We start from the raw sequence: 17,056 nt of genomic DNA, 5'->3' as shown, positions 1-17,056 counted from the left end.
TACATGTGGAAGGATGGCGGGTACGTGTACGACACTGTATATCACTCCCTACTCAAGAATCTTGTTATCTAATTTCAAGGTAGTATATTTTACGTTTTAAAATTTTTAGTGGGGTAATAGAACCCCTAATAAGAATAATTATGTCCCTAATATTTTGGTAATAGTTTGGGGTACTTATGCCTTTTTCTTAAATAAAAAATAAATAGAGTCATTTCATGTACTAGTATAATGAATAACACAATAGTTTTTTAGTTTGGAGATTTATTACAAGTACTAGTCAGATGAATCTAAGCCTTTCATAATTTTTTCCACTCTTTGTCTAACCACCTGCTTTCATTTTTCTATTTCAAGGATGCAAGTTCTAGTAGCTAGGTCAGAATAGAGGAGATCAAACATCTTAGGTTTGATCAAATTAAAAGAGATAATTCTTGAAATGGTGAGAATAAATTTAATTTGTGATAAATCTAGAGGTCAGGATCAATTTTTAATAATTTTCTTACGAAGAGAATCTTTTAAAATTGTTTTTTCCTAGAAATTTTAACTTTTTTTTGGTTAACAAATATTTTTCATTCATATCCAAATAGTCAGTACAAAGCAGAGCAGTGATGGACAACTGCTATCTCATTCTACACCATCTATCTTCCTACTCATTACAGCTTACAAAAAAAGAAAACATTCGAAGTTATTACATTGTCAAATTGCCTATATTTCTAGGGATACAAATTGAGTTTTTGAAGTACAGGCAACCACTTGGCCTTTTGCTGGCCTTGGATATGAATATGCATCACGACTTCCCTCAAGATCTTGTCTGGACACATTCTTCCCTTTTGGAATCTGTTTTTGTTCCTTTCCCTCCATATAATATAGACTAGCATGACAAACACACTAGTAGCAATTTCAGATTGTCCTGTATTTTTTTTTGCAATATTACTGATTCAAGCCAACTCAGTTCTCCAGTCAGAAATAGTCCTTTAAAAACCCAGCCAACTGCACAGTCTTCTCGATAAACGAAAGTTTCAGTCAAACCCCTATTCAATAACAAGGAATAAGATATTGTGGACACACAAGTCATAACCCATGAGATGAATTTGGCAAGGAACCCATCTCTATCATCAACTGCCTCAAAAAATTCCACTCCAGAGTATCGTATGATTTCCTCGGGTTTACTTTAAGCACACATCTTGGGGATATCCACTTTCTCCCATAAAATTTGAAAATTTTATGGCTAAACAATACATTGTCCAGTATGCTTCTTCCTTCAATTTGCATTTTGGGAACATCCAACTAATCCAGAAATCACTGTCTTTTGTCTACTTGTTAAAATCTTAGAGATGATTTTATATAGAGAGATACAACATGCTATAGGCCTATAGTCTTTCACTTTAGTGGGAGATGGCCTTTTAGGGACTAAAGCTATAGCAGTAGTATTTATGGCAGGAAACAAGTACCAGTGATAAATAATTGATGAACAACTTCCATAAGATCACTCTTAACAATTTACCAATTCTTTATAAAGAACTCAATAGGAAAACCATCCACCTTACAGCTTTCTCCTTGGGCATAGACTTAACAGCTTCATGTATTTACTCAGAGGCCACATCTCTAATAAGTTCTCTTTGTTATTGTAGAGTTTAGCAAACTCACTTCTTTACAACCTCAACATTCAAGCAAGGCATTTCTGTAGCACGAACACCCATCAACCCATTGAATACACTAATAAACTCAGCTTCAATTTCCTTAGGGTCTGTTGGCTTGATATTGTCCTTAGTATAGATAAATGAGATGGCATTATAACTAGATCTAATTTTCCATTGGGAATGTAAGTATTTAGAATTTGAATCACCATATTCCACCCAGGTAGATCTGGCTTTTTGTCCTAGTACCTGCTCCTCCACCTAGCTATATTTTTCAATTTCTAACTACAATTATTTTTGCTGGTCAAACAATCTTTGATCCCCCAGATTCCTTTGTATTTGTCTTTGAGTAATATCAAATTTCTCCCTGGCTACATGTAGGTTATGTAAGTATGCAGCCATGTGTCTACTAATATCTCTCAGTTTCAATTTAGTTGCTTTAGTTTTTCCCACACATTTATCATTGCTTGCTCGGATCATCTCACCTCCCATACTTTTCTCAGAATGTTGTTAAAATCAGGATACTCCATGACATTAGGATAAAACCTAAATGGTCTAGGATGTAGATTAGTGTATGAACAACACTTTATCATTAGGGGGCGTGATCAGAGACTGGAGGAATGAGAAAATTAGCTTCCACCCGACAAAACTACTACAATCAGTTGACATCTCCTAAAGCCCAATAAATCTTGTTGTATACCCTCCTCCCTGCTTCTTGTTTGTCGCACCAAGTAAAATGCCACCTGTGCTCCTGAGTGGTGTGAGCTGCATTGTATCCAGCAAGCCTTGAAAGCCCTGGACCTCACTTGGAGTCACAGGTAATCCATTCTATCTCCTAAGCTCAACACATTATTAAAGTCTCCACATAACAACCAAAGGTAGCTATATTGCAGAGTCACATGAGATATTACATCCCATACTCTCTCCATGTAAGTCTGTTCATTCATAGCAAAGACCACTGTGATGTATAAGTGAACCTGAGTTTTAGGATCCTCTATAATACAACGAATATATTGATTCTGAACCTCAATTACATTAACATTAATCTTCTTTTTTCATATTAACCAAATTCTGCCATTTGACATCTCACATTAGTTATAACAAGCATCCCACCCCTAAAAATTCTTCTTAATGCACTCTTAGCTTTTAGTTCCCTCACTTTTTGTCTCCTAGCATCCAAACACTTCAATTTTATTCTTTGCAAAAAAGAGTTTCAATTATTTCTGTTTATGGGCCTGATTCAGGCTCCTAATGTTCCAAGTGGACACGATCATGGCGGAAAAAATGGCATGTAGTTGCCAGCACTGTTTTCACCTTGAGAATTCATGACATGCTTACTCCTTTGAGGGTGATATTCTGCTCTCCTGTCAATCTTTTGCATCACCTCTTGAGTTGATTACATCTCAGCAGCAGTTCATTGTTTTGGTACCTCAGAAGTATTGTCTTTATCAACTCCAAGGCTTGAATTAATAGTAGTACATAGTTTTATCTCAAAGGTGTTTCCCTTGCCTATGTCCAAATTTGACTTGACAACTTGCCAAACCTGTTGCTTCTTCGTTCGTGTTCTGTTGTTGTTCTTCTTCTTTATAGGTTCAGTCTCCAACCTCAGCTCAGTATGGTCTTCACCAATCTCTTGATTTACCTGTGCCTTATACCAATACTTAGCATCATTATGCCCAAACTTGAGACACTCATTGCAGTATTTTGGTATCCAATCATACTCAACGGGTTGATCCCAAGGTCCGAAAAGGGTATCAACTACAATGTTCTCAGGCAAACGGTGTGAAGCATCTACTTTAATTAGAATCCTAGCAAAGAAATTATTTTCAGCATTAGTCGTAAAGAGATCACTAGGTAGAGGTCGTCCCACTACACTAGCAATATACTTAGTGTTTCTACAGACCAATAACCCTTAGGTTGACCAGGGAATTCAACCCATAAAGGAACTAAGCTGAGGACCTCCTGATGTAGCTCAAAATCTAATTCTCATTGCTTAAGGATTAATGGTCTATTATTCATATAGTAGAGTCCTTTGGTAAGCACATTCTCCTTCTTTAGCTTGTGCTGGAATTTAAAGATGTAATACCCACCATCATGAAGAAGAACCCTTGGCTCAGGATAATTCTCCATTTGGTTTATTGAAGGCGTGTCACCCAGAACATATCCAATTAGGGCAGATTCCCAAGTCTTAACATGTTCTTTGATATCATCTTCCTCTATTTGCACTGTTACAACTCTATTTAGAAAGAATTTCGATTTAGGATGGAACTTTTCATCACATATCCAATTAAATAGTGAATCTTAAGATATGCTTAATCACAACATCATTGATCTTGTTACAGAATGCCTTAGATGGATGGACAAGTATCCTTTTTGGGGAATTTTGGTATTTTGATTAAGTTCTTAATATGTTACTTGATATATATATATATATATATATATATATATATATAAGTTCTTATATGCTGTCATGTGATCAGGAGGTCACGGGTTCAAGCCTTGGAAACAGCCTCTGGCAGAAATGCAAGGTAAGACTGCGTACAGTAGATCCTTGTGGTCGGGCCCTTCCCCGGACCCTACACATAGCGGGAGCTTTAGTGCACCGGACTGCCCTTTTATATATATATTCTTTTCATCTTTTTTTTGAAAACCTTCAATATTCTTTCACACAATTTTTTGTTTCACAAAATATCTAATTAATTTCTTCATATCTTCTACTAGAATATGTATAAGAAGCACCAAGTTGATGGTGATGAGGATGCATCAGTAGTGGAAGTTCCGATATATTTTATGGCACCTGAAGAATCAAAAGTTGATGTTTTGGAGGTAAGCATTTGAAAAGTTCCTCTGGTCATAAGGTGTTTAGTTCTTTTCATGAATTCTTGAATTCTTTTTAATGTTAATTGAGTTATGAAAGAAATTTAATGTTCTTCTCTAAAACTTAATCATTTGGATTATCCTTATCTGACCTTTTTTTATGCTTCTTTTGAGCCGAGGGTCTCTCGGAAACAGCCGTCCTACCTTGGTAGGAGTAAGGTCTGCGTACACTTTACCCTCTCCAGATCCTACGTTGTGAGATTTCACTGGGTTGTTGTACCTTCAGGTCAAAAAATGGTAGGTCTTTGAAGATAAAGTTCATCCATATGATGTTATTCATTGTTTTAGAATTAACGGCTATAATGTATGAAGAGTGTTTTGGTTTTTGGAGAGAGAACTTTTTCAAACATTATAACATAAATATTTTTGTTCTACATCGAAACCATGCATGATTTAAAAAATTACTATGACATCATCTTGATATAAAATCTGTGAGGAAATGCAAAACTAAAATCACCAGAGATAGTAGTTTTTTGAGAATTTATACCCACTCATCAGATGTAACAATCATTCATCACAAAATCTAATACCCTAGTGGCTGATATGTTAAAAATGAGCACATCAACAACTTAGCACTGAGGGGCATAATTGAATGCATTATAAACTTAACTAAGCTACTATCATAATAATTTATTGCTATAGAAAAAACAATCAAGTTGTTGATTACTTCTCCAAATATGAAACTACAATTGATGAAGACATTTCATTCAACATTAACCATACAAATACGTCAGGAACAATTATAGGCCAACACAATTCATCTTCATATTACATCTGACATTGTCTTGATCTATCCATTTAGATAGAAGCAGAACTTAGTAGTTTTATTTTTAAAATTTTGAATTGCATAAAATACAACATGTTTTTGTTTCAGAATGAGAAGAGTAAGGATAAGGTTGCAGAGATGATACCAAAAAATATGCATTATCTGCATATACATACTTTTGAACAGAGAAGGCAAAACTGGATCATCAAGAATAAGTCTCGTCTAGATGGATCAACAATCGATTACATAAGTTTTGTTTGAATAATATAAATGTCTCTTTCTGATTGTTTGCTTTCCTTCTCTCCTATATGGATATAATTGAACTAATCAACTACATACGTTTTTCAATTTACTTATAAGGGATTAAATTACTGAATTTGATAAACTATGTACATTGTCTGTATAAGATCATAATTCATCTTTGATCTTAAATAATTTGAAGTGCACGTTTGATGAGATTGTGAAAAAATAAACATTTGATAATTGTGGCAAATAGGTCTACCATCATTTGGAGACTGACAGAAAGTTTCGATCTATGATAGAGGTTTACAAGTTTCTTTTATACGGAGAAATTCCTAAAAAAACCAAGAAATCAAGTGAAAAGGGAGAAGCATTGCAGGTTAGCTCAAAATATTTAGATTAGAATAAAATTTATTTATTTATGGATGGTCATTAAAAAGGTTTAATTTGCAAGTGACACCGACACGTAAAACATGTATGCAGGGTAACAAATTGATCAAACATTATGTGGTTGGAACATGTAAATCTTACGATGGGATTTACATAAAAGATCGGAGTGGAGTTAATTATTTATCTGAACGTGATATTCCTTCCAACATTAGTAAGAAAAATTAAGAATGTCACAATAGAACATAAAGTTCCACCATATATTGGTATTATAATTTTGTATATTTTTTAGGGCCAGCAAAAAAGAGAGAGAGAAAATGAAGATTTGTATGGGCATCAACAGGTGAAGTTGGAAAATAATGCATTAAGTGCACATTTGAACTTAGGAGATGCTGCATTAAGTACTCCTGTGAAATCCTTTTTTTACCTTTGGGATTTTGAGCTCTTACCCGAGGGAGACAATGCAAAACTTTCCTAGGTAAAATTGCAATTGTATTAGTTATTCAGCTAAATATTGATGAAACTTATTTGTCGTTCGTTTATTTAAGAGAAGTATTGAATTAAGACTTTGTATTGTACCATGCATGATGCTTATGTATTTGGTTTTCCCATTTTTAAGACTATAGATTTTGTTTGGTATTACTTATGCTATTTCTTTTGTACCAATACTATTGTTCATATTAATAATCTAAAATATAATAAAATTGGGTCAAACAAATCTAATTTATCTATCTATCTATCTATCTATCTATCTATCTATATTATCTTAAATGCATGAACTCCCTAACTTGAATGTTAAATTATCATAATACCCCTAACTATAAACGCCCAAATTTAGTTGTGACTTTTTCAAAGAATTGTGCTTTTTCTGATAAGGCACAATAAACATCTGTTCATACTATCATTTGTTTACTATAATAGAGTTTTTTTTTTCATTTTTAAACATGTTCATACTATCCTTTGTTGGCTATAAATAGATGGGTTTTTCTCATTTTTAAACATACTACCTTAAATACTACTACTCCCTAACTTTAATGTTAAATTACTATAATACCTTTCGTAGAAAGTTTGACGGGTCGTATGATGGCTCGTAGGCTGAGGTTCAAAAACTATGTTTTAGAGGTTGTGTAGGACGAGTGGTACCTATGACTCATAGGTGAGTCTACGAAACATAGACCTGGCTCGTAGGGTAATTTTCAGTAGCTTGATTTTTTGGTCATATTTTCTATGAGGGATTTTCGACAGTTAGTAGGAGGACCTATGGACCACAGGTCTCATTCATAAGTCACCTCGGCAGTTAATTTCTAGGGTTATTTTGGACATTCCCCACTCAGTGAACACCTAAGCTATGTCATTTTGGACTATATTGCACGACCTATATCTACCCAAACCCTTCAAATTTCCCTCATTCACTCTCATTTTCCTAAAATTCTCGAAGTCTTTCACGGTTTTTTCTACAAAGGTCATCTTCATCACCAAGCTAGGTTTCAAGACGTCAAGTTTCCTATCAAGTTTCAGGGCTAGTTTCAGTAAGGTATGTGGGAATATCATCCATAGACCTTCTTTCACTCAATTATGTTTTTATTCAATCTCAATAATCTTATTATGCATGATTTGATCTTAATTACATATTTTTTATGAATTTTTACATGAACCTATGAATTATGTCTATTTTCATGAATTGACTTATGTTTAAGGACTATGAATGCATCATTAATTGACGACTATGATTTCAAGGATGTTTTATGCAAAGAGTCGATGGCTATTTTGATGAAGACAAAGGTTGGTTCAATGTAAAGTGTTCTATCATGAATATTATGAAACTGAGGTTTACTTCAAAAGGGAAGTACTTCCCAATCATGAAAGTTTTCCATGATTTTTCTATGGATGAGCTTATCATGATTTTGATGCTTAGATAAATATCTCTATGAATATGTTATGATATCATGATTTGCTAAATGATTTATTTTTATGATTTTCAAGTATGTTATGATGAAATTATTATATGATTTTGACTATTCTGTTGATAGTATTTGTTATACCCCGCACTTTTATACATTGGAACATGTTTTTTTTCTCTCTAAGATTGCCATGTGATCCATGTTATCTATGAAGTTCTATGTGAGTAGCGATGGTTGAAAATAGGTTTGGAAGGATTGGAAAGGAGTTGGAGGCTAAGTAATGAGTCATGGTAATCGACCTACTTGCGTAGGCTACCGACTTGGATGTCTTACATAATTAAGCTACTTGAATACATAACAAGCTTACATAGCAAGGATTACACCGGTTCTTGAAGTAAAATGAGATTACAAACCTCGAAAAGGAGCAAGTAGGTGATGTACCTACTTAGAAAATGGGCCCCACCAAGACACGTGGCAGCAGGTGATGCACCTACTTGAACGAAGTAGGTGACGCACCTGCTTGGGTAGACCCTACCCCATCATGTGGCAGCCATGGAGTGGATGCACGGATGAGGTAGCCCAATGAGGGCTGGACACGTGTCACCCTTAGGGGCTGCCATATGTCACCCTCTAAGAAAGGTTATATATACCTAGTTAATGATTAAGGAATTCATTCTTGTCTTCTACACTTAGAAAAATGGAGAGAAAACTAGAGAAAAGAGAGAAGAAGGCTACGGCCATGGCTACCTCAAGGAGGAGCTTCGATGTTTACTCCGTAAATTAATTATCTAAGGTGTTCTCCTATCAAATAAAGGTTTTTAACAACGTAACTTACTTGTTGGGGCAGCAAGAAAGTGAAGCGAGCAACCCACTAATTTTCAGCCACGTTGAGGAGCTCTCGAGATCGATTTTTGGCAAGGTAAGGTTCTTTCTTTCAAATTGGAGTTAATGATATTGTAATGGGAAGATTACTTGTGTTAAATGAAGTTGGAAGTAATAAAATTGCATAATTATGATTGATGTTGTAAACGAACGGAATTGAAGTTGTTCTAGTTGGATTAAAGTTGAGTAATGGCGTTATTATCATGGTGTTGTATTTGAAGGTAGTTGTGTGTGTCAAAGGGGATGGAAATTTGGTTTAAAATGGGTGTGGGTGCTTTTGGTTGCATCCACATCATGTACCGTTCGTGTGGTTAAGATTTTATGAAATAAAGATTGAAAACCCTATTTTGGTGTCGTGGTTTTGGTCGGCTGTTTGGAGATTTATTGTGTAATATAGAAGTGGTTTAATTGTACATGGCTGCTGGTGGTTGTTGTTGATATGGCTGTACCTATCGGAGGTGTAATTGGAAGTTCGGGTAGGGCAAGCTATAGGGGAGGTGCTGCTCGATTTCCGTTAACTTCTTAATTAATCGACATACTAGTCGAGAAGTATGAACAAGTCAAAGTCTATTCATAATAGTGTTACTTTCATGTTAAATAGGTTAAAGAAGTAACCAGGCGAGCTTGGCTACGGTTGATCCATAAAGGTATGTAAAGCTATCCTTCTTTTCTCTTGGCATGTCTTAGCCATAAGTGGTTTGTATATGAAATGTGGGGATAATTTCATTCATAAAGCTTCGAGTATGATTCATGCCTCTTACCCATTTCTTGATGTTAGAACTCTTACGATAATTGAGTTGTTGCCTCTCAAGTCTTTTATGTAATGAAAAGTAGTTAGTATGTAAAGCCTATCCCTTCTTTTCTTTCGACATGTCTTAAATATAAGTGGAATGTAATATGTACTTTGAGGGTACTTCCATTCATAAGTTCTGGGTATAACTTGTGACTCGTATTCACTTTTGAATGTTAAAAGTCTTAAGGTAGTTGAGCTACTACCCTCGAGCCTTCTATATGTTGAGTAGTAATTGGACGCGTAAGCTCCTATTCCTAAGGACTTTACGATGACAAATGGCTCTGATTCCATAAGCTGTTTAGCGTTGTCTTGATACCTGTCTATAATTCCTGAGGCTCTAGTTGATATGATCCCTACTGATATTTAGAGGTTACGTGAGACGATTAATACCCTGGTCTTCAAGTGACGGTTCATTTGACTGTTATATTGAATCTCAGATGATGATTTAATTTGCATATGGTTTCTTACTACTCTGCTCATGCATAATGTAACACATCTTTCACCGAGTCCCATAATGGGCCGGGAATGATATCAGGCGCAGCTTTACCACATCTTCACCGAGTCTCGGGCTGGATATGATATATGTGTACAATGATATGATATGATTATATGATTATTCACCGAGTCTCGGGCCTGGAACAATATATGTATATGATGATATGATGAGACACTGACATGGTTATGGCACCGAGTCCCTTACTAGAGGGCCGGGTGTGGTATGATATATATGATGATATGATATGATGACATGATGATATGATGATGGCACCGAGTCCCATGATGGGTCGGGTATAATATAAATGTACACTACTCTCTTCACCGAGTCCCTCACTAAAAGGCCGGATACAGTATTTAGACATGCATATGAAAATATAGTGATACATTTACAACAACGAGTCCTACAACGGACCGGGTACGGTATGTGATAATGATGTACATGACTCCATTTTATAAGATGCAGGTACAGTGATTTGTTAATTGTTATACTTGTTCCCTGCATCCCTACGTTAGCTGTAATCTCCTTATGATGTTTTATGCTTTATATACTCAGTACATATATCGTACTAACCCCCTCTTTTTGAGGGGGGGGGGGCTGCATTTCATGCCCGCAGGTACAGATACGCATTTTGGGAATCCGCCAGCCTAGGATTCCACAACGAGTTTGGGAAAAGTTCCATTGTATCGGAGCCTAGATTTTGATACTGATCCTTTAACGTATATATTTGTTTATTCAGGGGTACGGCGGAGGCCTTGTCCCGCCATATGTTACCGCTAATACTCTTAGAGGTCTATAGATATATGTGTGTGTGGATTGTATGTGTAAGTTCTGTTCAGCTGTGTCTACATAATTTATTGTAAAGGTTAATATGCTATGGCATCCTTATTGGCTTGCACGCCCTTTCATGATATGACTGGTAGTAACTCCTCAGGAGACCAATGAAAGATGCTATATATATATGAAGACATTATCACCCACTGGGGTTCTTATGTGTAGTTCTCATACTTGTTGTTACATCTGATAGTTATGTATACGGGGGTCCAGGTCGGACTCCAGTCATGGCCTACGAGGTTGGATCGTGACAGTATTACCTAGCACTGAGATGGACTAATATAAATTACCCAGGTCCCTGAACTTGTGCCCCCCATAGGATTGCCTTAATTAGCCTTAGCTAGTGGATCCACGGTAGCTCATGTTCATGATCCTTACCTTGACAAGCAGGATAATCTCTTTTCAGTGTGGGAGGTATGACACCGGACTACATGCTATATGTCACATGGTTTATTATCGGTTATCATTATCTCTCACTATGTTATGCTTTGTTATGATTTTCTTACGAGTTTTTGCATTGACCATGCCTTTTGCTTCTTTTGGTGTTTAAAGGTTTTCTTCTGATTTAACATGGTCATTACATTATCATGTTTATGTCATGCATTGCATATTTTAGCTATAATATTTTATAATATAGGTCACAACACTCCCCATCCAGCTCGCGGCTAGCATTTGCCCCAGTCAACGTTACTTATTTGGTGAGTCCTCATGCTTCGAGGGTGCAACCGACTATAATGACTTTCTTTTTATGAATTTTGTTTTAGATTGTTTGGGTGAGCTAGGGCTTGTCCTATGCCCTGTGTATGGTAGTTAGGGGCTATATCCGACTAGTATGTTATCTTCCGTATTTCAGATATCCTAGACTTCTTTATTTGTATTACTATGATAGTAGACTTCTTTATTTGGATTATTATGATAAGATTGTTTTAAGGCTTATCTTCTGCATTTTCTTATGTAGATTCATATGTTATCTTAAGTCATGCTATGTTATGCTAAGAGGCTTGTTTAGGGTCTCTCGGAATCTTATTCATCGTGTCACGTCTAGGATCTAGCTAGAATCGTGACAAGTATATCTTCTATATTTTATATTATATTATATTTATTTACTTATATTATATTAAAAGTAGGCATTTTTTTTAAGGGTTGCAATTTTTTCGATGAGTTGTAACTTTTTTGAAGTGTTGCGACTTTTCTAATAAGAGACAATAACCATATGTTTATACTACCTTTTGTTGGTTATAAACAGAGGGATTTAGTGGGCTCGATTATCTATTCTTTCATCTAGATTTGTTGTTTTTGTTGTTATCATTATTATTACCATCATCATCATCATCATTATTATTATTATTATTATTATTATTATTATCATCATTGTTATCATTATTATTATCATTATCATCATCATCATTATTATTACCATCATCATCATCATCATCGTCGTCGTCGTCGTCCTCATCATCATCATCATTATTATTATTATTAATATTATTATTATTATTTTGAATATTTTTTCTTCTCTGTTTTTTGTGTTTGTTTTCTCTCTATTAGACTTCTTTAATTAAATTTTTTATAAGAATATTTATTTTTATTTGGGATTAAAAAATTAGTTCAAGTTCTTGAACTTTAAAAGTACTTATACTATTTAGCAAAGAATAAGGGTTCAACGCACATGTTCAAGAAGTAGTATTACTTTAAAAGTATGAAGGTTTTTATAAATGTTGATTGAACTTTTTTTACCTTCATTTAATGTAATGAATCCCAAGGTCATTTCTGCGCTTTTACGTATTTTTACCAATTTACCCCATTACTGCAGCTTCTTTATAGCTTTTATGTGATGTTGAGATGGGTGGCACGCTCCCTAAGGTGGTCAGTTGAGTTTTGAGGTGGTTTGGCCATTTTAGAGGTAGGCTTGAAATAGTTAACTTTAGTCAATATCCGGAGATTCGGTCTTTGTATGGGAATTCCGACGGTATCATCAACTCCTAAAGGTCCTGTTTGGCCTAGAAGGAAGGTTGGTTTGGATTTTGGAGTCTTCATTTTGAGTTTTTGCGATTTACCATTTTAACTTTAAAGTTTTGGGCAAGTTTGTCTTCAGTAAACATTTTGAGTAAACGCGTTCAGATGAAAATTTTGTTAGCATAGGTAGCTTCGAAATGCCAAGTTTGGTCTAGAACGACTTTAGGCCATTTTAGCGTTTTAAGTGTTTTACGTTGAAAATTATTGACTTTGTTTAATTTTTCATCCAAATGACTTCCATTGGGAAATTCGTCGATTCTGTTGAGTCCAAAATACCATTTCCAGTTGGGTAGATCCTTCGCTTGCGGTCGACGTTCCGGCTTTGTCCGTCGACAGTTGAATGTTTTGATATACTTTGTTTGCATCAGCGGAGTTTCGAACGAGTTTAAACCCCCATTGATGGACTTTTTCCCTTGGTGAAATACTGGTACCCAACTATTGGTGTACCTACAATTTTCTCTCCGTGTTCGCGGTCCCTTGGCCACTTTTGTGGTGGTGTGGCTTCTTGTTCTCCATGTTTGTGGGCATTTGGACGCGTTCGCGGAGGGTTAGCTACCCCTTCTTTGCATTCACAAACAAGCCTCCATGTTTGCGGAAGGTCAGCTGGCTAACCACTGCGTTCGCAGAACTTATCTCCGCGTTTGCAAAGGCAAAATGGGGCATGACAGTGAGGTCTTAAAGACCCAATTTTGGCTTCTTCTTCTTCATTTCCATTAATCGAAACACAATTTTGAGAGCTCCTCTGGACCATTTCCGATCATTCTTGTTCCGGTGAGTTGGAAATTCTTGTGGGAATGTTTCGGGATCCTTCCTCAACCTACAAATCTTGTAAGTCTCACATAATTTCGTTGTTTCTTAAATTTTTGACTATCTTAGCTCTTGAAATACGAAGGGTTGTTTTGAGATCTTTTGTTGCTTGGAATGTGCCTATTTTGGGGCATAAGTTCCTTGAGCTCTTTGGGACCTTGTGACGGAGTTGGTTTTTTGATTTCATGCATGGGTTTCAATTTTGAATTTTGACTTATTTTGGTTCCATCTTTAATTATAGTACTATGGGTATCTTTCGCTTTTTCTTGATGTGTTCTTCAATAATAAAGTGGCATCGTATGGAGGTGGTCCAAAAGGAAAAAGTTCTAGTTTAGCGGTTTGTGTGCGGTTTTGGCCTTGAGGTAGGTTATGATTTCCTCTTGTTGGACTTGAATTGATTAGAATTGGTATATTTTGAGTAGTAATGTGTAATTAGGTTGGTGATTTAGATATTGATATCCTATTGAATAATTTGGAGTCGATGATTATCGTTAGTAACTAGTTTGAGTTTTAGCCATTGGTGCCTTAGTCTAGGTGCTATCCTGATTTGTTTTCATCGCTTAAAATCCTTAGAACTTTCTTCTAGATGACATGAACTAAAGATACCGCTTCTTTGACTTGGATGTTTTTTTTTGCTCGCTTGTTGTGATTTCGTCTTATGTTTATGTCTTGTTTGCTTTTGGCATTGAAATGTTGGGCCTGAGATCATGCCTGTGGTATACCGGAGTCTCAAGTTAGTGATTCAATTCCTTTGATGGGATTTCGCCCCACCTTGAGTGATATATGATTTTGACATACTATTTTCCTAGATTATCTTGTCGATGTTTAAAAATCTTTAAAGGGAGAATAAATGATGAGACTAAGGTTTTGGTTAATGAATAAGTGTAAGGCTTTTTAAGGAAATACTAGTGATATCTTATTTATGGAATTTCATGGTTGATGAGCTCGAGGTATGATTCTGGACGACCCTTTTATTGACTTTGGGCTACACTTTTATATTCATCACTGATAAGCTCGAGGTATGAATTCCAGGTGGTCCGTTGATACATAATCCGAGTTATTACTTCGATATTGATGAGCTCGAGGGTTGTTCCGGCTGCTGCATGATACTTTTGGGGAATATTGATCAATATCTACTAGTTTATATTTATGCATCGTTCTGATATTAGTGGATTGAGATTATTTATGTGATTACCTAATTGGTTGGATTTACTTGACTATTTTATGATATTCTCGTACCCTATTTCCCCGTAATCATAGTTTTATTCTTCTCTCCTACTATTATTAGTATCATCGTGCTGCTTAATATATATTTATTCTTTCTGAGCTCGGTCGGCCTATGATGCCTACTAGGTACCCAGTATTTTGGTACTCATAGTATTTGGAGTTGTATCATATAATTGAGGCCCTAAGTTGAAAAGTTTGGTTTTTAAATAAGCTAAGTTTGACTTTGGTCAACAATTTGAGTTCAAATACTTGAATTGGATTTTTAATGATTTCGCTAGTTTCGAGAGGTGATTTTATGCCCAAGAGAGGCTTCATTATATTTTCGGAAAATCCTAGGGCATTTTGATCTTTTCAATGTTTATATTAGTTTATTTGCGACTTATTGAGTTTTGGGTCAAGAAGACCTCGAATTCAAATTCTGATAGTTCCATTAAAGTCCGAAATATCGAATTTAATAGGAGTGCATATATGGTTTGTGAGTACGGGATTCCAAAATAATCCCGAAGGACCATTCCGTGAAATTTGAAGTGTTGGGGAGTTGTTGATATCTGGTTCTTGAGTCCTTCTTTGTGTTCGCGAAGGTCTCATGTGAGGGCCTCCGTGTTCGCGTGATATGGTCTGCGTTCATGAAGGGTAGAGAGTGTGGTACTCCACATTTGTGGGATGGGCTCCGCGTTTGCAGATAGTTGAGGGTATTGTACTCCGCATTCACGGGGGGGGGGGGTGACTGCTGCGTTCATAGAAGTCATTTAACATATGAAACAGTGCTAATACAGGAAAACCTTCATTTTACACCATTTTGAGTTCCTAGAGCTTGAAGAGGCAATTTGAGAAGAGATTTTTGAGGAAAGGTGTTGGAGAAGTGATTTTTGACCTAAAATCATCCATTCTCGTTAATTATTTGGTGATTTCAACTCTTAATCTTTAGTTTCAAACCCCAAATTTCTTCATTTCTTCTCTAACCAGAATTTAAGAAAAATGGTGATTGCTACTCGATTTTTACTCTATTTTTATGGGTTTTTCAGCCATGAGTTCCTTATTACTATTAGAATGTGATTTTATAGGAAATTTCCATAACCCTTTTCAAAATTAATCAATTTTTGGACCATTTTATCCCCAGTTTTGAAATCTATCAACATAGGTGTCATTGGACTCTTTGTGATGCGTATGTTTCATTCTTAATAGTGGGTTGTCATTCTGAGTGTTGAATTCAAGAGTTGTTCGTCTGGTAGAAGTGTTCAAGTATGTTTTTGGTAATTAAGGTAGGTTTGCCTATCCTCTTTTTGGTTGAGCTGGGGTAATTAGCCAATTCTATGTTGTAGACTTTGGGATGAGGGTTGTAGTATAATTTGGGATTGCTAATTACTTTAAGATGCCTGTGTGGGGGCTTATTTATGATGTGTCGCCTGTGTGGGGGCCTTATTTACTATTTTATCTGCTTTGAGATTATATGATTTATGATTTCCCTATGAGAGAGGTGGAAGGAGACTATTTGACTTGTGATGCCCTCATGAGGGGTTGACTTAGGGATTTTGAGTATACTTGTGTATTGAGATATTTTTGAAAAAGGGTAATTGTAGGTATTTCCTTCCCATTACTGTCTATTGAGGGTGGATATCATGTTTAGATTAAGTTTTGAGAACTTTGAACCTTGTATTACATATCGAGTTGAATATTGCCTCTATGCCTTATGTGTTGTGAATGAATTCATGCTCATTTATCATATCATTGATCACTAGGAAGTTGAAAAATGTGGAAATTCCTTCTGAGAAAGAAAATATGACACCTTTTTGTATCATTGACCACGAGTTAGGTGGCAAGCGGATGAGACATTAGTATCATGAGTTCTTGGCCACAAGTTGGGTAGTGAGGTAATTGATACATTGAGATTGTGATGAGGTATATGGTCTGCAAAACCCCCATGGGTACTGCTTGGTAGCATAGCTCAACAGGTGTATACGATAGGTTGTGCGACAATCTTCATTTTGCCGTACCACCAAATTATTATAGCATATCATTGCATTGAATTGAATTGCATCTTAGATTATTTGCCTTATCTGATTAACTATGATATTGAATGGTACCTATATGTTTATTTAATCACACCGTTATATATAAATTAGAGACAACGTAGTTGGAGTGGAACTTTTTGTATGCAGGTGGAAGCGTTCCTTAGTCTATGTCATAGGTTTGGTT

General features: G+C 35.8%; 1 protein-coding gene across 1 annotated transcript; it reads left to right on the top strand.

The window, feature by feature from the left end:
• The first annotated feature begins 589 nt into the window (after window positions 1-589).
• Window positions 590-5,538, top strand: LOC129894806 (uncharacterized). The gene is made up of 3 exons (XM_055970439.1): window positions 590-806; window positions 4,356-4,460; window positions 5,386-5,538. Exons 1-3 carry the CDS (start codon window positions 606-608, stop codon window positions 5,536-5,538), a joined length of 459 nt encoding a protein of 152 aa, XP_055826414.1. The 5' UTR covers window positions 590-605.
• The last annotated feature ends 11,518 nt before the right edge of the window (window positions 5,539-17,056 follow it).

The sequence above is a fragment of the Solanum dulcamara genome, chromosome 7, assembly GCF_947179165.1.
Source record: "Solanum dulcamara chromosome 7, daSolDulc1.2, whole genome shotgun sequence".
Classification (NCBI taxonomy): Eukaryota; Viridiplantae; Streptophyta; class Magnoliopsida; order Solanales; family Solanaceae; genus Solanum; species Solanum dulcamara.
Note: the sequence above shows the minus strand (reverse complement) of the source record. Positions and strands in the feature narration are given on the sequence as shown.

Bases quoted from the DNA above. Each gene is read 5' to 3' on its own strand.
- LOC129894806 (XM_055970439.1), top strand. From the start codon at position 606: ATGGACAACTGCTATCTCATTCTACACCATCTATCTTCCTACTCATTA. The intron at 807-4,355 runs GTCTGGACACAT...ATCTTCTACTAG, and splicing joins ACGACTTCCCTCAAGATCTT to AATATGTATAAGAAGCACCA. The intron at 4,461-5,385 runs GTAAGCATTTGA...TTTTTGTTTCAG, and splicing joins CAAAAGTTGATGTTTTGGAG to AATGAGAAGAGTAAGGATAA.